Source organism: Quercus robur, chromosome 5, assembly GCF_932294415.1.
Source record: "Quercus robur chromosome 5, dhQueRobu3.1, whole genome shotgun sequence".
NCBI classification, from domain to species: Eukaryota; Viridiplantae; Streptophyta; class Magnoliopsida; order Fagales; family Fagaceae; genus Quercus; species Quercus robur.
The window spans coordinates 27,152,539-27,174,225 of NC_065538.1; the positions used below are offsets into that span (position 1 = coordinate 27,152,539).

The 21,687-nt window shown below is 31.6% G+C and overlaps 2 protein-coding genes across 2 annotated transcripts; both read right to left on the reverse strand.

Annotated features, from left to right (window-relative positions):
* Nucleotides 1-3,189: 3,189 nt before the first annotated feature.
* Nucleotides 3,190-5,775, reverse strand: LOC126725671 (disease resistance protein RUN1-like). Its single transcript, XM_050430490.1, has 3 exons — nucleotides 5,482-5,775; nucleotides 4,073-5,371; nucleotides 3,190-3,997 (listed from the first exon to the last, which is right to left on the reverse strand). The coding sequence occupies exons 1-3, from the start codon at nucleotides 5,674-5,676 to the stop codon at nucleotides 3,338-3,340; spliced, it is 2,154 nt and encodes a 717-aa protein (XP_050286447.1). The 5' UTR covers nucleotides 5,677-5,775; the 3' UTR covers nucleotides 3,190-3,337.
* A 127-nt stretch (nucleotides 5,776-5,902) lies between these two features.
* LOC126728043 (TMV resistance protein N-like) lies at nucleotides 5,903-17,588 on the reverse strand. Its single transcript, XM_050433925.1, has 2 exons — nucleotides 16,877-17,588; nucleotides 5,903-7,016 (listed from the first exon to the last, which is right to left on the reverse strand). The coding sequence occupies exons 1-2, from the start codon at nucleotides 17,368-17,370 to the stop codon at nucleotides 5,903-5,905; spliced, it is 1,608 nt and encodes a 535-aa protein (XP_050289882.1). The 5' UTR covers nucleotides 17,371-17,588.
* Nucleotides 17,589-21,687: the final 4,099 nt, after the last annotated feature.

Here is a 21,687-nt window from a genome sequence, read left to right on the forward strand (position 1 = left end):
TTTAAACAGTCCTTGATTATTATAACTAGTGTGTAGCTTCGTGCATATACACGAATGCAATTAAAAATAATCACAATTATACGGTTTAAATCTATATATATAATAATAAGTAAAGCAAAGAGAAAATCCAATTAAAATTCAAATTAAAAATCAATTAAAGTCTAATTTTGCGCCACATGTCTCATCTAATCTAAATTTTAGAATTTTGTACCAAGTGAGTTAATTTAGTGTAAAAATTAAATTTCAATTAGAGCTTAATTTTGCGCCATGTGTCTCATCTAATCTAAATTTTTAAATTTTTTGTGCCAAATTAGTTAATTTAGTGTAGAAAACGAGGAGTCCAATATAATAAACCATAAAAAAACATAATCATATAACTAAAAAAAAAAATCAAATTTATAAGTCATCTAGATATATATATATATATATATTAATAGTTAAAACTTAGAGACAGTTGAATTAGAATTTGAAATTATAATCCAATTATGCAAATGTCTAAATTTATGTAACGAGTACACCATAATTATCCACTTAAGCATGTGTCATGTGTCTACTTAAGTTTTTTAATCTTTGTGTTAAGTAAGTTAATGAGTACAAAATACTAAGAATCTAATATTAATAAATTATAAATTTTTTTTAGAAAAAAGAAAAAGAAAAAGCAATTACATGTGAAAAAAAAAAAACCACATGTTTCTCAAAAAATAAATAAAATAAAAATCACTACACATTCTATCTTATTAAAAATTAGAAAAAAAAATGATCATAAGTAGTATTAAGTTTGGGTAAGAATTTATGTGACTAATTATATTTACTTTAAAAAATAATTTGACTAATTATCTATATTTTATTATAAAAATTGTGCTTAGTTTTAAATGTATCTATACGTATGCATGAATGCACGTGTTACATGTTTTTTTTTAAAAAATAATAATTTGACTAATTATTTATATTTTTATAATAAAAATTTTGTTTAATTGTAAATGCATCCATGCATTTGCATGTAGTTACATGCTAGTTATTATAATCCAATTATGCACATGTCTAAATTTATGTAACAAGTACACCATAATTATCCACTTAAGCATGTGTCATGTGTTTACTTAAGTTTTTTAATCTTTGTGTCAAGTAAGTTAATGAGTACAAAATACTAAGAATCTAATATTAATAAATTATAAATTTTTTTTAGAAAAAAAAAAAACAATTACATGTGAAAAAAAAAACCACATGTTTCTCAAAAAATAAATAAAATAAAAATCACTACACATTCTATCTTATTAAAAATTAGAAAAAAAAATGATCATAAGTAGTATTAAATTTGGGTAAGAATTTATGTGACTAATTATATTTACTTTAAAAAATAATTTGACTAATTATCTATATTTTATTATAAAAATTGTGCTTAGTTTTAAATGTATCTATACGTATGCATGAATGCACGTGTTACATGTTTTTAAAAAAAATAATAATAATTTGACTAATTATTTATATTTTTATAATAAAAATTTTGTTTAATTGTAAATGCATCCATGCATTTGCATGTAGTTACATGCTAGTTATATATAGTATTAGCTAACACTTTATATATATATATATATATATTTAAAAGCTTACATTTTTTTAAACCATACATTTCTAAAATTTGTAATAGTTTCTCATATTATATATGTGTATATATATATATATATATTAGTATTTAATTGGTTTTAGACTCTTTGATTTATGCACTCAATAATTAACTTGCCACAAAAATTAAAAACTTAGATGGATACGTGACAGAAAATTGGACTCCAATTGAAATCCAATTTAGTATCTAATTAGATTTGAACTTTTTAAAATTAAAAATTCACTTGACACAAAATTAAAAATTAAATAGGACATATGGCGCAAAATTGAGAATGTAATTAAAATTTAATTGAATTTTCTGTAAGTTTTGGCTATATATATATATATATATATATTATGTTTTAGTTATTATTATAACTAGGCAAATTTTTATAGGGAACTAAACATTCACATTGGTAGGCAAACAATAAGTGGAGCTTGATTTTAACAAAAATGTCTGAATAATGACAAAATCACTATCATTGTAACCATAACTTTGGTATATACACTATTTTGAGAAGATCGGCCTTTTTTTTTTTAAATAAGTATTTTGAGAAGATCAGCCTTAAGGTTTATCTTCTGTCTTACAAGATATTGTCTCTATTAAGTCCGTTAAAATCAAACATGTCTCTATTAAGTCCGTTAAAATCAAACATACTTCTAAATTAGATTATAGCCAAGAATGTAGAAGTAAAACTGGATGCAACAGTTGTGGTGGAGTGAGGTGTCTGATCCTTCTCTTGTGAACATTGCTCATTCTACTCTCATTTTGGATTGCAAGAACTTACTGGGACTATGATTCCAAGAGTAAAGATTAAGCATTGCTTCAGGGAAGCTAACCAGTGTGCAAATCGTCTTGCAACAGCTGTAGATTTTATGCTTTTTGATGTTCCTCCTTTGTATATTAAGTTTTTGTTGTATTTTGATTGTATGGGCAGATTCTCTGAGAGGATTTGCCTTATTTCCTTTTAGTTGTTCTAATATAACAGCGTTTATTAGCACCCAAAAAAAAAATTCAAAAAATATTTAAAGATGGTGAAAATGATTTTGTATCATCAACATATCCAACAAGACCAAAGTCCAGTTTAATTTATTAAAAGTCACTGCAACATGTTACCCAAAAGCGGTGAGAAAATAGGTTGTAAAGGATTTTTTTTTTTTTTTTTTTTTTTTTTTTTTTTTTTTTTTTAATTTTATGAGAAGGTTGTAGAGGATTCTAAATGTACAATAAAAGCATTGCAACTATTATGGTTGTAAAGGATTTTAAATGTAGAATTATATATATATATATATATATCAGTAAACTGTATCAGATATAACTACAAAATAATTTAAATAATAAATTAATTACTACTCATTCTTGTATATGCGTTAATGCTCATTCTTGAACCTGACTTCTTGTTGAGTAGCAATGCGATAATTTCTCCTCACCAAAGAAGTCCAATTTAAGAAGTCCAATTTAAGTTCTTAATGTCCGTACTATTTAATAATGAATGAGTACCACAATAAATTCCTGAAAATAGCATTTGTGACATAGTTTTATTAAAAAGAAACTTATACGAAAAAGAAAAAAAAAAAAAAAAAAAAAAGGATCTGTGGGAGGGAGAGGGAGTTGGTGACTTACAAAAAGTTCAAATAAAAAGGGTTTGGTTCCTCAGAGCCACCATTTGGTTTCTCACTGAGAGTCCTCACTCACCATCTCAGAGTTATCTTGTGTGCTTGAATTCCCAAACGGTCATACTCTCTTAGTCTTAGGGTGTGGTATGTGAGTAGAGCTACCTTTTCCACTAGCTCCATTCTCATCATCACGACTTGGCTTAGTTTTGATATCCTCTTCAAAATGATCAACACCCTCATTATAAGGAATAATGCTGCTGCTGCACTCACTCTGACCCATGCTTTGTTTCAGATCTTCCATTTCTTCCTCGCACACCACATGGGCCCCGCATTTCTTTATCTCCATCATGCTTGGATCCTCGGATTTGAATTCAATCTCAAGTAGACAGCTGGATCCATTAGCAATTTGAAGAAATTCTTTTTGGAAGAAGCCTTGTAAATAATTAGGGAGCAAATACACGAACCAACAATGATCCGATTCAACCGTATCAAACTCTTTCGAAACACTTACAAATGGATAACTACTGAAGTAATTTCCATTGGCTTTAAAGTAACACGTAAGGTGAAGGTTATAACTAAGATGGTTAGGTGGACGATGCTGGTGCGGTCCAAAAACAGCGCAGAGAGCAATTCCTCTAAGTTGTTTAAATAAATATGAAAGTACTTCCAGATTTACTGAAGCCCCCACACTTTGATGCCTAAACCAGTTCGGAACTTCACTTCCAGGAATAACAACATCAAATCTTACTTTTTTAGTTGATTCTCGATAGCACGATTCCTGAAACATAAAAACCAACCATGATCTTTAAAGAAAGAGAGAAAGAGAGAGAGAGAGAGAGAGAGAGAGAGAAACCTGAAAATATTCTCTTAGCATTGTAGTGAACAAGTCACAGCGGCCTTGATTGTCAACCAATTGGAAACAATTGAGAAGATAGAAATAATTTTGTGAATTATCTTTTATTTTAAATGGTAGTAAAGATTCCAGTGAGGTACATCCATTTGCCTGAACATCTATGTGAGCACTTGATCCAGGTGCCGGCAACAATTGAAGGCTCTTGCAATTCTCCACCCAAAATTCTCTCAAATTAGATAGTTGATTAATGCTTTCTGGAATGAAAACAAAATCATTTCCACTTAGATCTAATTTTTGTAATGAGGACAAACAACCAATATCACTAGGGATTGCTTGAAGATTGCAGTTCCTTATATTCAATGTAGTTAATGAAACCAAACCTGATACAGAAGGCAATACCAAGCCCATGAGATCTGGAGTTTTTGTCATTAACAGAAAATTAAGTGGCTTCTTCCATGACCATGATTCAGATGACAGCCCATTACATCCTTGGAAAGATAGTACTTTGAGATTTTTTAAGCAAAAGATGGAGGAAGGTGGCTCTCTTATAGCAATTCCACTCACATCTAGTTCCTCTAAGCCTTCTAGATTCCCCAAATTCATTGGCATATTGTCAAGATTTAAGCAACCATATAGAGTGAGAGTTTTTAGAGATGTCAAACTGCAAATGACTCCAGGAAAACTTGAAAGATTTTTGCAGTTTGTTAGATCCAATTTGATAAGCCCGGTTAACTGCTCCATTGATAATGGTAGATCTCTTATACCAGTACAACTCATGTCTAGTTCCTTTAGGCCTTTAAGATTTCCCAAATTCTCTTGCATTTTGTAAAGTTTTGAGCAACCAGATAGAGTGAGAGTATTTAGAGATGTCAAACTATAAATAACTCTCGGAAGACTTGAAAGGTTTTTACAATTTGTTAGATCCAATTTGATAAGCCCAGTTAATTGCTCCATTGTTGCTGGTAGATCTTCAATAGCAGTCCCATCCAAATAAAGTTTTAACAAACAGGACATATCTCCCACAATTTCTGGAAACTTCTTCAGCTTTGAACAACTTGAAAGAATAAAAATTTCAAGAGATTCCAAACTAATCTTGCACGGAAGGCTTTTAAGACATTTGCAATTATTCAAATCCAACAAAATAAGATGTTTGAGATCTCCAAGGGATGCGTGAATCATAGACAATTTTGTGCATCCTTTGAGAATCAGCTTCTCAAGATTTGGGACTCTAGCAAAATCCAGAGTCATGATCAACTCTCTAGAATCTCTAAGGTCAATGATTCTTAGCCACTCTAAACTCTGTTAGCATTGAAAAACAATTAAAAAGAGAAAATTAAACCCTTATGAACATAATTGATTCTTTAAAAAAAAAAAAAAAAAACCACATTTTGCATGAGTGAAAATCTTACCCAAACTCCCTCCCATAGTTGTTTGATGTGGCTATGAGGCATTATGAGTTCAACAAGTTTGTTGGGATGGAAATTTCTTGGCATGAATTTTAAAGGATATCCAAGCCAATTCATAAGACGTAACTCACTTGAAAGAAAATTGAGGCCTTTAGGAAGGTGCACATTACCAATTTTAAGCAACCTTAGGTTCCTCATCTTTGAAAAGGCTTCAAAATTGACTTTAACATTATCCTCTTTATTTGGAGATGAGTTGAGGAAGATGCCTTCAACATTTTTTGTTCCCTAGTACCCAACAACAAAAAGTCAGCATATTAAAAGTTATTAAGAGAGAGAGAGAGAGAGAGAGAGAGAGAGAGAGAGAGAGAGAGAGAGAGAGAGAGAGAGAGAGAGAGAGAGAGAGAGAGATTAAAATCCTGCATAATCAACTTACTGAACTATTTATTAGTAGATGAAGGGCATCCTCCTTCAACCACAACCTACTACGTTCACCAGGCTCATTAGGAGATTCACAACGAACAATGTCCTTACCCAATTCTTGTAGTAAATCATGCATCCACAACATTCCATCAGCTGAGATGGTTATAAGAGATTTTTCTACAAGAACATCTATATCAATGTATGGCTTGTAATGGAGAGTTTGTAGTATATTTGCTACATGATATTTAGCCATTCCTTTGAAGAAACAAGCAATATCCAAAAATATTTTTTGCTCTGTTATCTTTAGGCCATCAAAACTTATTTGGAGCACATCCAGGATTTTCCTTTCCGGACTTTCATTTAGTCTACCTAGTACAGATTCCCAAGCATCTAGATTTCTGCGAAACATGAAGGAGCCCAAAACTTCAAGTGCTAATGGAAGGCCTTGAGCATAACGTATAAATTTTTTAGATAGCACCTCATAACCTTCTAAAGGATTGTCCTGCTTGAAGGCTTTCAGACTAAAAAGCTTAAGAGCTTCATCATTATTCAATATCTTAGCCTTGTATATTTTTTGTTTAGCCACTTCATGTCTAATTAACAAATGTTGATCCCTACTTATTATAATGATCATACTCCCTAGACCAAACCAACTTCGCTTGCCTGCTAAAGCTTTTAATTGTTCAGGTTGATCCACATCATCAAGAATGACAAGAACCCTTTTATGACATAATCTATTCCTTATCAAATTGATTCCCCACTGAACATCCCAAATATCAATATTTTTTTCAAACAAGATATCAGAAAGAAGTTGTTTCTGTAAAGTAACTAGACCACCATTTCCACTTTTTTCTCTAACATTTGCAAGAAAACTACTGCCAGCAAAATGATAACGGATTCTATCATATAGAACTTGTGCAATAGTTGTTTTACCGATTCCACCCATTCCCCAAATCCCTATAAAGAGAACATCATTCAATCCCATGCTTAAATATAAATTCTCCATTTCCTCCACACGAGATTGTATTCCAACAAGATCCTCATGAACACCTGAGTATGAATAATGCAAGTCACCAATTAATTTTCTGGCAATCTCCTCAATAATTGTTGACTCCTTCCTGCCAGGAATATAGAACAATAATTTTTTGTGTCAAGATAGGCCAAAACAAGACAGAAGGCTCAACAAGTGTACTATTTTAGATTCGCTCATTATAGAAAATGAAATTCTAAGTTTCATAATATGAAAAAGATATAATCAATTGTGAAATTGGCAAAATAAATTTTGTACCACATATTTGGGATGCTGTAGAAAACATAAAATAGTAAGCCATTGTTTAAGAAGGACCAAAAAATATATATATCATCATTGGGTGGAAGTCATCTGTTTAGTGGTACCTTACCATCAAAACTAAAGTGCATGTATAGTGGTCCTGGTCAGGAAGAGTTGGAAGGTAGCTATTGCCTTTTAAATCTGCAATTAACAACTTTCAATATAACTTCAAAAAAGCGACATTTCAATTTTACATTATTCTTCATTTGTTGTAACTATTCTTCATTACAACTTGCATGTCATGTTATATTTTACCTTGACTTTATATCTAATTCAACTTTTGGAATTTTTCGGGCTTTCATTGCTTGATATAGAATAAAATAGAAAAATAAAGAAAAGACGCCTGTGATCCCAAACGAATGTAGTTTAAATTATTGTTTCTGCAGAATGAATAGAAGCTCTTGCTTTCAAAGAAAGAAGCTTGCCTTCTCGGAAGTAGGAGGAGCCTTTGTGCAATTCCTGTACTTTCTGAGTGTAACTGGGAATGGAATGAAGTTTTATGATTGGGGTCAGTAACAAGGCATTCCTGAGGAGTCATATGGAGAACAGTGATTCATTAAGGATGTATTCTATGGCATGAACACTGGCATCTGGATTGGCCATTACTGTAAACTTATAACAGGTATATAGTAAGGTCCATGCCCCTTGCCGCACTTACACGGAAACAGAGATTCTAGTTGTGATTAGTGGAAAATGGTGTTAGGTTCTAAAGATTTAGATTTAAATATTTAGAATCATTGTTGTATTGTGTTGGCAAACCAAGAACAAAACATATTTAGTCTAGGTATTTAGGCAATGCTTAAAAGTGGTTGTTTTAAGGCTAAAGTCCAGTTGATTGCAGAAAAAAGGGAATATGGTCCTGCCTTGCTCAATCGATCAAGAATTAGGCTCGATCGATCGAAGATCGCAGGTCCAATTTTTTCTGCAGAATTTTAAACGGGCTCAAGCCCACAAAAACATTTAGAGTTTCTTCTAAACTTCTCTACATATAAAAAGAAAAATCCTAGCCATGTTTTGAAGACTTTTAGAAGACTTATGTGTTACTCTTTGTGATATTTGAGAGGTTTTGTACCTTCTAACTATATAAGATTCTATTGAAGCCATAACTACAATCAAGCATTGGTAGAACATAGTTGTTGCATCAAGATCATTACTGAGGGTGATCTGAAATCTTTGAGTGGGATCTCAAAGTCAAAAGCAAGATGGCTTGTGTTGGTGTAAATCCAAGAAGAGAAGGAGTCCGTGAATTTAGAGCTTGCACGTGGTCATGTCAATAAGTTACTAGTAGAGGTAGCATTAGATTTAGGGTTAAATCTTTTGTAAAAACTTCAATTATCTTATAATGGATTTGGTTTACCTTGAGAATACCTAGGTCAAATCCTCTCCAGGTTTTTGCCTTGAAACGATTAGTTTCATTGGCTTTCTTGGGTCATCATATCGTGGTGTTATTTACTTTTTCGCATTTGTACATGATATGATATATGCTTGTTTAACCTAGATCTGGATAATTAATTTAAGTAATTATTTGGTTAATACATTAGGTTAAACAATTTATTTAAGGGGTCTAAACAAACAAACAAATGGTATCAGAATGGGTTAGCTCTTGTTTACAGGTTTCTTAACCTAGAGTTGATCCTTAACCCCTGCTGTCATGGATTCCTTGTCTCGTATCTTGAAAGCAACTAGGATGAGAATTGAATCTATTTTCACTAGTACTATATGGATTTTTAGATGTGCTAATCCTATCCTTGAATGTTTACGTATAACTACTTCATGCAATAATTATGTCTATTATACCGCTTTAACTGCCTTAAAGGCATGTGATACTTGTCTTTGGTATTTGGATAGTGGTTGTTCCAGACATATGAAAGTTAATAAAGCCTTGTTCAAGACTCTTTTTGAAGGAAAGATTGGTACTGTCATTTTTGGAGATGGAAGCAAGTTAGTCATCCAAGGAATTGGAAAAATAGACATTCCAGGGCTACCTGTGTTTGAAGATGTGTGGTTCGTGGATGGGTTGAAGGCAAACTTGCTAAGCATCAGTCAAATTTGTGACAAAGGGCTGAATGTATTGTTCACCAAGTGTGAATGTGAGATACTTGATGAAGGAGGTGACTGCATATGTGTTAGTGTAAGAACAACTGATAATTGTTACGGTATAACACCAAGCATAAATCATAAGTGTTATAGTGTAAAAATTAATCAAGTGGATTTGTGGCATCAACGGCTAGGACATGCTAGTCACAAGAAAATAGAGAAAATCTCCAAGTGTGAGGCAGTTCTCGAGTTACCAAAGTTTGAAAAGATAGAGAACAGTATTTGTGAACCATGTCAGATCGGCAAACAAGTGAAAGCTAGGCATCCATCAATCAGTGAAGTTCAAACATCTAAACCTTTGGAGTTACTACATATTGATCTTATGGGTCCATCTGCTAGGGTCAAACTTAATCATCCTTCCATAAATATCTTGGGAAGTCTGAATGACAATATAAGACTAAGATCTAAAGCATTGAATGTCATTACACACTCATGTTACCTTTCTCAAATGGAACCTAAGAAAGTCGATGAAGCTCTACAAGATGCTGATTGGATTAACTCAATGCAAGAAAAACTTCATCAATTTGTTCAAAATGATGTGTGGGAACTAGTTCCAAGACCTGAAGGAGTCAATGTAATTGGCACCAAATGGATCTTCAAAAACAAGTCTGATAAGCATGGAACAATTGTTAGAAATAAACCAAGACTTGTTGCACAAGGATACACTCAAGTGGAAGGAGTTAACTTTGATGAGACATTTGCACCTATAGCTAGACTTGAGTTTATCTGAATACTTTTAGCCATTGCTTGTCACTTGAATTTCAAGCTGTATCAAATGGATGTCAAAAGTGCTTTCTTGAATGGGATGTTGCAAGAAGAAGTGTATGTAGAGCAGCCCAAAGGATTTGTGGATCCTCATAGGCCTGGTGATGTCTACAAACTGAAAAGAGTATTGTATGGTCTTAAACAAGCTCCTCGAGCTTGATATGATAGACTGACCTCTTATCTCATAGGGAATGGACTCAAGAGAGGAAATGCTGATACTACTCTTTTCATTTGGAAGGATAAGAATCACCTTGTTGTAGCTCAAGTTTATGTTGATGATATTGTTTTTGGCTCTACTAATGATTTTCTTGCTAAATCTTTTGCAGATGAAATGAAAAAGATGTTTGAAATAAGCATGGTAGGTGAACTTACCTACTTTTAGGGATTGCAAATAAAGCAAACGGACACTAGAATATACATTAACCAAGCAAAATATGTTAGAAACCTTGTCAAGAGATTTGGACTCAAAAAGGTAGCACATGCTAGAACACCCATGGCTACCAACACAAAACTTGGGAATGATTCATCAGGTCAGTCTGTCGACATCACTTTATATAGAAGTATGATTGGTAGCTTGTTGTATTTAACTACTAGTCAACCTAATATAACTTTTAGTGTTGGTGTATGTTTTAGATTTCAATCTAATCTGAAAGAATCACATCTTAATGATGTTAAGAGAATAATCAAATATGTTAGTGGTACTTGTGATTTTGGATTGTTTTATAGTAAAGAGTCAAATCTCTCTCTTGCTGGGTATTCTGATGCAGATTGGGTATTGTGTCACTCTGTCAACTGTAGAAGTAAAATATATTGTAGTTGGAAGTTGTTGTTCACAACTTCTTTGGATGAAGACGCTTTTAGGTGATTATGGTCTATCATAGGAAACTATGGTTGTCTACTATGATAATTCTAGTACTATTAATATCTCTAAGAATCCGGTATAACATTCTAAAACTAAACACATAGAGATTAAATATCACTTCATTAGAGATCTTGTTGAAAGAAAGTTTGTTTACTCTTGAGTACATTCATGCTAAGCATCAGAATGCAGACATCTTTACCAAACCTCTTGATAGAAGTAAGTTTTGAGTCTCTTCGTCAAGTGATTGGCAAACTAAGAACAAAATATGTCTAGTCTAGGGATTTAGACAATGCTTAAAAGTGGTTGTTTCAAGGTTGAAGTCCAGTTGATTGCAGAAAAAAGGAGCATGTTTCTGCCTTGCTTGACCGATCGAGAATTAGGCTAAATCGATCGAAAATCGTAGGTCCAGTTTTTTCTACAGAATTTTAAACAAGCCTAAGCCGGTAAAAATGTTGGGTTTCTTCTAAACTTCTGTACATATAAAAAGAAAAACCCTAGCCACGTTTTGAAGACGTTTAGAAGACTTGTGTGTTACTCTTTGTGAGATTTGAGAGGTTTTGTACCTTCTAACTACACAAGATTCTATCGGAGCCAAAATTACAATCAAGTATTGGTAGAACATATTTGCTGCATCAAGATCATTATTGAGGGTGATCTGAAACCTTTGAGTGGGATCTCAAAGTCACAAGCAAGGCAACTTGTGTTGGTGTAAACCTAAGAAGAGAAGGAGTTCGTGAATTCGGAGCTTGTACGTGGTCGTGTCAGTAAGTTACATAGCATTAGATTTAGGATTAAATCTTTTGTAAAAACTTCAATTCTCTTATAGTGGATTTGATTTACCTTGAGGATAACTAGGTAAAATTCTCTCTAGGTTTTTACCTTGAAATGGTTAGTTTCATTATTTTTCCTAGGTCATCATATCGTAGTGTTTTTTACTTTTCCGCACTTGTGCATGATATGATATATGCTTGTTTAGCCTAGATCTGAATAATTAATCTAAGTAATCACTTGGTTAATATATTAGGTTAAACAATCTATTTAAGGGGTCTAAACAAACAAACAAGTGGAAATGGACAAAGGTTCAAATATATTAATATATATATTTGGTCGGTTGGACTCTTTCAATACTAGAAAATTCAATGGCACAACTACTTATGAAGCCATCAGATAATCTCCTTCAATTCTAGATTAGTGGAAAAATATTTGGTTTTCAACTGCTTAAGCATTCATTATAGCTTAGTTTATGATCTAATAAAAATAAAAGGAAAAAAAGATCAATTCACAAGTAACAAGTTTAGTGGGGGAAAGGATGGAAACACTATTTTCATTTTCTGTAATTTTTTCAATCAAAGTAGTGAGCATTTTTTATGCCTACAATTCACAAGACATATTTGGAAAATTGACTTGAATTGTTGATCATTATGCAGACATATTGAAGATTGGGAAGCAGAATTCAGATGGGTTATACAAGGTAGCAGCTTTGGTCTACACTTCTAGTAGTTGCCTAAGTTGCTAATATTTATTATATATATACTAGAAACAAATCAGAGATTTCATGCTGCAAATTTTAAAGGTGAAAAAGCCATTTTCAAAGCCATGAAGAATAATATAAAATTTGGATTCGCCTCTTGCAAAAAATGTTAAGGGGAGACGCACACAGAGGAAAATAAGAGTTCCAGGAATTATGCTATTTAAAGTTGCTAACTGCTGCTTGAGATTGTGCCCCGTGTCTACAGCTTAAGCTGCTTGTTTTGATCTATTATTTGTTCAATTCATCAGTTGTATTAAAAGATAAAATCAATCATTTCACAAAAGAAATTAAGCTTGCTTAGGCTCTGTAATGATATAGTAAAGTGACCGGTTGAAAATTCCAATTTTATAAATTATATGAGAAACTCATCAAATTCTCTACGTAGAGTAATTGATTAAAGTCCACTAGTAACTAATCTTCCTTTTTTTTTTTTTTAAGAATCCATTAGTAACTAATCAAGTAGCTAATCTATATATAAAATAATAGGTGAAGCAGAGAGAAACTCAAATTGCAAATTCAAATTAGAACTCTAATTTTGTGCCACGTGTCCAGATTGCAATTCCAAATTAGAACTCTAATTGTGTGACATGTGTCTAGATTCATGTGAGGATCACACCAATTTCAATATGAAATTAGAGTCTAATTTTGAGCCATGTGTCTTAATATATTTTTCTAAATTTAGGTGTCAAGTGAAGACCACACCATACGTACATATACAAATTTCCTCAAATCACGTAGGAGTCTTTAATGACTCTCTCGTCTCTTGGCTTTTCACGTTTAGTTTTTTTTTTTTTTTTTTTTTCACATCAATCCCAATCACTCTAAAATCCTTTCTTAATTTTTGTGCCAAAGGAATTATATATATATTTATAAAATCAAAGCTGAGAGAAAATATAATTTAAATTCTAAATTGGATAATTAATTTTGCATTATGTATCTTATCTAAAATTTTAAATTGTTGTGCATGCATTAACACCTAACACGGAAGTTAGAAAACCAAAATAATCAAGTTCATTCACCTAAGCAAAAACATTTAACTTGCACACTATAAAAATCCCTACCATCCCATTCATTGTTCATATAAGCATAAACATACAACCTTCCAGAAACATTCAACCACATGAATGAGGAGAATTAAGTTTTCGTTAGATTCCATTTTTTCAGAAAATTGCATCCAGTCATGCCTTTATTGTTTCATCCCCATCAATGTATATTCTGTAACATTTATCTTATATATATGCTTTTGAGTTCAAAAATTGTATTGAGTTACTTTTTATTTGTGGCATGAAGGACTTAGGATCATTTCTTGAAAGAAGAGTTACTGGATTACGTAGAGTAAGGATACTAAACAAAAATGATGCCGAAGATTTCACAGACTATACATGGGGATACCAGGTTCATTTCTTATATCTATATTTGTATTTTCAATCTGTAATACTTTATTTATCCACAAATTATATTTTCATATTATTCTTTCATATCAAGTGCTCACTCAAAGATTGTCATAACCCATTTTTCATCTACAAAGTTTATAACTAATGAGATTATGATCTCGAACTAGCTAATTCCATGCAATAATTTCATGGAGGTTGGGCTGTCAAGAGATAAATTAAATATTCACACAAAACAAGGGTCAAGTAATATTCAATGGAGAAGGTTTGGAAACTCTAACCATCAAAGACTCACACGGTACAAGGTATAAATTCTGCTAATGCTTTGTCATGCTAATTATTCTTGCCTGAACTATTTCTGTATACTTCATCAGCACTAACCTTATCTTCATGGATTGTCTTTATAGACTCAATTTGATGCACCCAAAGGAAATGACCCTGTTGCATTAAACCTTGGTTCTATGGGAAAAGGGGAAGCTTGGGTTAATGGACAAAGTATTGGGCAATATTGGGTCTCATTTCTTACCCCAAAAGGGAGTCCTTCAAAAATATGGTATGCCTTAGAACTTATGTTTGGTACTTTTGTTTGAATACTTAAAATAACAATACAAGTGATTAATTAGTAACAATACACATACAACTATTGTCACTGAGCAATAAAATGCAATTTTTCGTTTGTACTTAATAGTAAAAAGGAAGCCATTAGTTCTATGCTAAAAAATTAAAAATTTGGTCTTCCACCTTTACTCTTATTTCAAACCCATTCTTATACAGTAAAATATTTCTTCATACTTTCAGTCGTCAAAGTGACCTTGGCTTCATGAATTTCATTTACTATATATGTCAACATTTTTCATCAATTAGATGATGGTAAGGATTTTTTAAAATATTTTTAAATAGGGTAAAATTTATGTACAATATCTTAAGTACATTACATTAGATTTTTCAATTAAATTCAAATATAGAATTCCAAATTAGAGTTCTAATTTTAAGCCATGTGTCCCAATATATTTTTCTAAATTTAGGTGTCAAGTGAAGACCACACCATACATAAATATACAAATTTCCTCAAATCACGTAGGAGTCTCTAATGACTCTCTCTGTCTCTTGGCTCTTCACGTTGTTTTTTTTTTTTTTATCAGTCCCAATCACTCTAAAATCCTTTCTAAATTTTTGTGCCAAAGGAATATATATATTTATAAAATCAAAACTGAGAGAAAATATAATTTAAATTCTAAATTGGATAGTTAATTTTGCATCATGTATCTTATCTAAAATTTTAAATTTTTGTGCATGCATTAACACCTAACACAGAAGTTAGAAAACCACAACAACCAAGTTCATTCACCTAAGCAAAAGCATTTAACTTGCACACTATAAAAATCCCTACCATCCCATTCATTGTTCATATAAGCATAAACATACAACCTTCCAGAAACATTCAGCCACATTTTCCACACACAAAAAAAAAAAAAAAAAAAAAAAAAAACATTCGTACGCCTTCCCCACTTAAAAGTTAAAACTAACACAAACTTTCACTCTCGCATAGATCTTCACATTTAACTTTTGTCTATTTCTCAAATACATAATCTTTTCTCTTAGTTTTTAAAGGCATTGAAGGTAGTTTCTCTCTATTTCCCTTGCTTTCATATTCTTATGTTTTCCCCAATTTGGGCTGCAATTTGTGCAATCGTTTTTTTTTTTTAGTGGTATGATGAAGATCAAAAAAGCACAGTCTCCGTTAACAAAAAAAATCACACACTCCAAAGAAAAGGTGAGTAAAAGTTTTCCTTTCTTTTTGTGAAAATTTTGTTTTTGAATTGTATATAAATAATAATTAAAAAAACATTATGAAGCAGGCAATTATCACTTAGAAAATAAGCAAGCAAAAAAAGAAAAAAAAAAAAAAGTGCTTCGCAATATCAAAAATTAAGAATTGATAAATTTAAAAAAAAAACAATATGGACAATTTATATTTTCTACCTAATAATATTCTTACAAGATTTTTTAAAGAGTTAACAAAAAATAAGAATAACTATATATCAATAGTATTTAAATTATATATATAGGAATTATACTATGCACCTCAATGTGTATTTTTTAAGTATATCCATGCATATGCATGAGGTTACAGGCTAGAACCATAAAATTTGAATCATTTGCATTTTCTAATAAAGTTTGCTAAATCATAAATTAGAACCATCATTTGTAACCTAAAATCTCCAAATTTATACATCTAATCTACCAAACAATACCTACTAAATAATAAAGCACAATCTTTCTTGTCTAAAGCATATTTTATGTCACTGTGATTACACTGAACCATACTCATGTGGAACCACCCAATAATAAAAAATAAAAAATAAAAGGAAACCATCCACTGATCACACATCACATACCTCCCAGAAATCAATTATACAAATTCTATCAAACTATACTCATCTAAGCTAGAAGATAGACAATACAAACAGCATTTCATATACGCCCAACATACAATCCACCTATACACACAAACCACTCTTATGCCAATTATTTATAAGCAATTACAAGTAAAGCCCCAGTTGATAAGCCATATCATATAAGGTTTGCTGGTCTGCTCGACTGAAATTGTAAAAAAATTACATAATGCTAAGTTTTGTTAATAAAATTTTCTGGTTAATAATATGAATTTAGACTTAACTAAGCCTTCTAAATATGAATAAACTCATGATTAATAATAAAAAATAAAAAAATAAAAAAAACCAATAGTAACACTTAACTAATAAAATGCAATTTTTTTTTCATTGTCTTATTTAATTATATCCCGCACGGGTTACATACAGTATTTGAGTAATGGACAAAACATACGTATTAAATTCAGCGATCCATGATTAGATTTCTTTTCTATTTGGCTGAGTAAATATATTAAATTACATAATTTGAAAAAAAATTTACCTAGCCAAGTGAACAAAGTAATTATGAATAATATTTATATTCTAGAAGTGTGCAAAAGAAATTCTTACTTATTCCGTGTATCCCATCCCGAGAGATTGGCAACTTGAGTCAAAGCAGCTCTCCACAATTGCAACTTCTCTTTGTTCTTGATAAGTACTTCATGTTTAGCAAAGGCCTCTGCAAAACTGTCCCTTTGATTTCGTACATCAGAGGGATCCACACCATAAAAAACAGGCAAAATTGTTAGCCTAGTATCTTCCTTGCACTCAACAATCTTTACAAGTTCATCTAAGCACCAAGACGAAGATGCATAATTTCTTGATAGAATAATGATTGCAAATTTTGACTTTTCTATAGCATTCAAGAGCTCCATGGAAATGGGTTTTCCTCTCTCAAGTCTTTCATCATCTCTAAAGGTTTTAATTCCTTTTTGATCCAAAGCAGCATATAGATGGTCTGTGAAGCTATTACGGGTGTCCTCGCCTCTGAAACTAAGAAAAACATCATACTCCCATTTGGGCAATGAAGAAGAAGAAGCTATTTCAGAGGTTATGGAAGCCATTGGAAACTTACAAAGCTTCAGTGTGTGTGATATCAGCTGTGGCTTTGGTTAGAGCTATATTATCATATGCGAGTAGTTCCCTTGTAAAGACTCGAAACGAGAGAACAAATAATTTAAGTCTTCAGCGATTTTTATTTTATTTTTCCTAATTCCTTTTAGCTATTTTGTAAGTTATAACTTTTAGGAAACTTTGAGGAAATTTCGTAAGGGACGCTAAGAAAACTTTCAGGAAACTTTCAGAAAATATTATACAACTGTGAAGTGTAAACAAAGGCAGTTTTCAGAGATATGCTAAGAAAATTGTCATTGAGGAAACATCATACGCCTTTTCAGCTCTTCTTTTTCTTCCTCTTTCCTGATTTTATGCTTTTCCGGCGTCATGAAAAGGTGGTCAAATGAGTAACTTCAGGGAAATTATTATTATAATTTCTTTTTGTTTTTTTCCTTTTGTTTTTGGGTGTTTGGCTTTAGTGCTCGTTTGGATAGAGCGTTGCGTTTGCTGCATTCCGTTTCTACGTTTTCTCCATTTTTTTTTTTTTCACGCGTTTTCCTCCTCAGAAGCGGCTACTGTTCATGTACTGTACATGAACAGTAGCCGCAACATTTGACCAGCTTTTTGTGAACAGTGTATCCGTGCACTGTTTACGGACCCACAAATTTCATTTTTTATCAATATTTTCATTAAAAATTGGTTCCACGGTACTATTCACATATTTAAAAATTATTTTGCTACAGTGTTTTCAGTTTTCAGTTTTCAGTTTCAGCAAAATAAGTTCTATCCAAACAGACCCTTAGTATCTTGGAAAGTTAAGAGGAAATTTCGTAAAGGGATGCCGAGTATATACGTTTTGGACTGTATTGGGCTGTTTGAACTTTCTTGTAGGCCCCTTTCTTTGTTTAATGCATGTTTATTTGGTATCAAAAAAAAAAAAAAATAGACAAGAAGAGAGAGATCCAGATTTTTTTATTTTTACTTTGAGTTGATGTTTTTATTTTGCGTGCAAGTCTCATACTAAAGTGCAAGCAAAATAAAAATAATAATTTTTGAAGATAGGTGGTAGATTTTCTACAAATGAGAGAAAGACATGTTAGGCTAAAAAATTAATGAGAGAGACATGAGGAAAAATTAATGAAGCAACTAAACACCAATAATTAATAAGTTAATTAACTAATATATTATAAAAGACAAACAAATTAAATTATGTTAGGTTAAACAATAATTAATAATTTAATAATTAATGAAACAACAATATAATAAATTATAGTTTATAAAAGACAAACAAATTTATGAAACAACTAAATAATAATAATTAATAATTTTATTAATATTTCAAATGAACTTATAGTTTATTGTACATGTATCTTTGTTCATTTCTTTTCCTTTCATTTTTTTTTTTTTTCCTTTTGAGGTTTTTCGGTGTACATAATGCAAATTTGTTTTGGTTTTAAGAATTTTTTTTTTAGGCCAAATCTTGAATTTTGGCCGGTATTTACCGAAACGTCCCGAAATAGACCATAATAACCTGAAATTTTTTCAAAGTGGAATAGGAACACCCTGGACAAAATTTCTAGAGTTGCCACTGTGAGTAACTAGGCTGTGGATTTTACTCTTGTAGCAACTAGCCAAGAGGCATGAACCTTATTCCTTTTCATAGAAAATGCTATTCATGTGCAATAGTTGAAATTTTTAGAGAAGGCATCGTGGACAACGTATTAAAGCATACCTATCAAAAAAGGTATCGTTTTAGAGAAGGCATATGCAATAGTTTTCTCACCATAGTATTAAAGCAATATTGATTGCTTTGCTAGCTAGAAGATCCATGTGTTTTTCATTTGTAGGATGCTGACTATTTCATATGATATAAGTGAAGATGAGTTAGATTCTCCATATTATACCTGATATGTCTTGATTCTTGCTCCATTTTGTGTCCCATTCAAGATAGAATGCTTCACATGTATGTTTGATACATTTACCACATTTCCATCACCGCCTAAACTTCCAATGCTATCACCAATGAAGTATCAAACCAAAGATCTTAAAAGTATGAAGTTCTTGCAAATTAATTTCAAAAGGAAAAAATGAAATAAAATAAACTAAAACAATTGTGAAAGACATGCTAAAGAAGATGTTAGTCACTTGTTTTCCGATTCATTTCCATTGAACCTAAGACATGGCAAACGGGCGGGTCAGATCAGATTTAGGTCAGGTCAATCGGGTTGCGGGTCAAACGGGTCATTTTAAGCGAGTTAAAAACAGGTTCGGGTCAATCAAGTTGCGGGTCGGGTTGATCCGTATTTTTCACATGATTTTTTTTTTTTTTTAAATAAAGAAAACAAAATGTATTTGTCATTTGGAAAGTTATGCAACAAATTACTTGATATAAAATGTATTATTTTGAATTCATCACTTATATCAAGAATGAACTCAGTTAAACTTATTAATACTTAGTCAATAATTTTAAAAGGGCAAAACTTAGGTATAGTTCCTTAGGTTCCTCATTTAAATTTCAGCCACCTTTCAAATAAAAAAAATTCACTAACAACGTCAAAAGCCAGGTGACTTCTGTTTAAATTTCTTTCCCAACCCCACCTTACTTCAACACCCTAACCACTCCAATCCTCTCTGTCACAGACCCACTGCCTCCACCGCCTCTGTCCAAACACATGCAAGCTCTTCATGTGTCCTTCCCTACACATCAAATACTCCCAGATTTGAAGAAGTTTGCGGCGGCAAAGAAGACACACGGCGGAGTTCGGTTATGAAGCCGGCGAATCCAGCAGCGAATCTTGTCCTTTCTTTTGTTGACCAATAAATGATTGGAAACTTTTCTGGCAAGATCACAGAGATTCGCTTAATAAAATTTTGGTTTTTTGGGTGGATCTTTTTTTTAGGTTTTACCTTTTATGAATTGAATTTTATTGGGGTTTTGGTTTTGTGTTTGGATTGTTTGGAAATTTTGGTTTTAAGGGTGATATGTTTTTGGGTTTTGCCTATAATTTAAGACCAAAAATAGACATTTTGGGTGAGAGGGAATAGTCATTCGGCGATGTAGCAGAGCAGATTGTGAGTGACGAGGAGGAGCGGGTTTATGTTGGAGATGTTGCACAGGAGTTCTGGTGGCTGGGTTTTCTTTTCTTTTATTATTATTTTTTTTAATGACAAATAGAGTTAACGATAGTGTTTAAGCCGTTTGTGGCTTTTGACACCGCTAGTGAATATTTTTTATTTGACAGATGGTTGAAATTTAAATAGGGAACCTAAGGAACTGTACTTAAGGTACTGTACCTAAGTTTTGCCCATTTTAAAATTATACAAATCCTAACATTACTATCTAAAACAAAATAACATAAAGATAAGTAAAACAAATACACAAGTTTTATTTCTACACAATATCAACATCCCAAAACATAAAACAAAATTACAAATGACTTATTGAATAACTCATTTGATAAAGAATAAAAACATATAAGAAATTTACAATCTTGAAAATTAATTTTATAATTTATTATCAATTGTGATTGACACTCTATTTCAATTTGAGATATACATTAAAGTTTGATTGCTTACTTATTTATATATGGTCTTTGTTATGAATATCATATCATTGTTAAGCAACACATATTCTAGGAAATATTATAATTTATTTTGAAAAGCCGTTTATTTTGGACATAAATTGTTAAAAAATAGGTCTAAGTATTCATAATTTATGCTAATTTGATACTTTGGTTTCACTATTTTCATACTTGTGAATGTTTCTTACACATGTCTACAATTTTAAATCTATGTTTTTAACTCTCCAGATTATCTTGGCATGTACTTTGCTATTTAATATCTAAAAATCTTTACTCATTACAAAATCCTTAACCACATGCATTTTTCTTTCAATTAATTTGCATGCAGTTATGTAAATGTATAAATTGTTTCCTTAAAACTCACAATAAACAATTAAACCAATATTGTCTTAATTTTACTATTTTTTTACCCAAAAAAATTTAAATGGTTTGGGTCAGGTCGGGTCGCAGATCGGGTCACAGGTCAACTCGTTTTTGCTTTGGGTCAAAAAAATCGGGTTCGGGTCGAGTATTTTTCGGGTCAAGTCAAAAATTTCTGACCCGTTTTGCCATGTCTAAACCTATTATAGGTTAAGGTTACCTCACTTTTTTTAACGTGTTACAATAGTGGTTATATATTTATCATGTATGCAAATTCAAACAGACAAAATTAGTACCATAAATTTTTCTTAAATTAAAATTTTTTTAATTTGACTAATGAAATTTCAATTCGACCAAATTTTATGAACAAGAAAAAACAAGAAA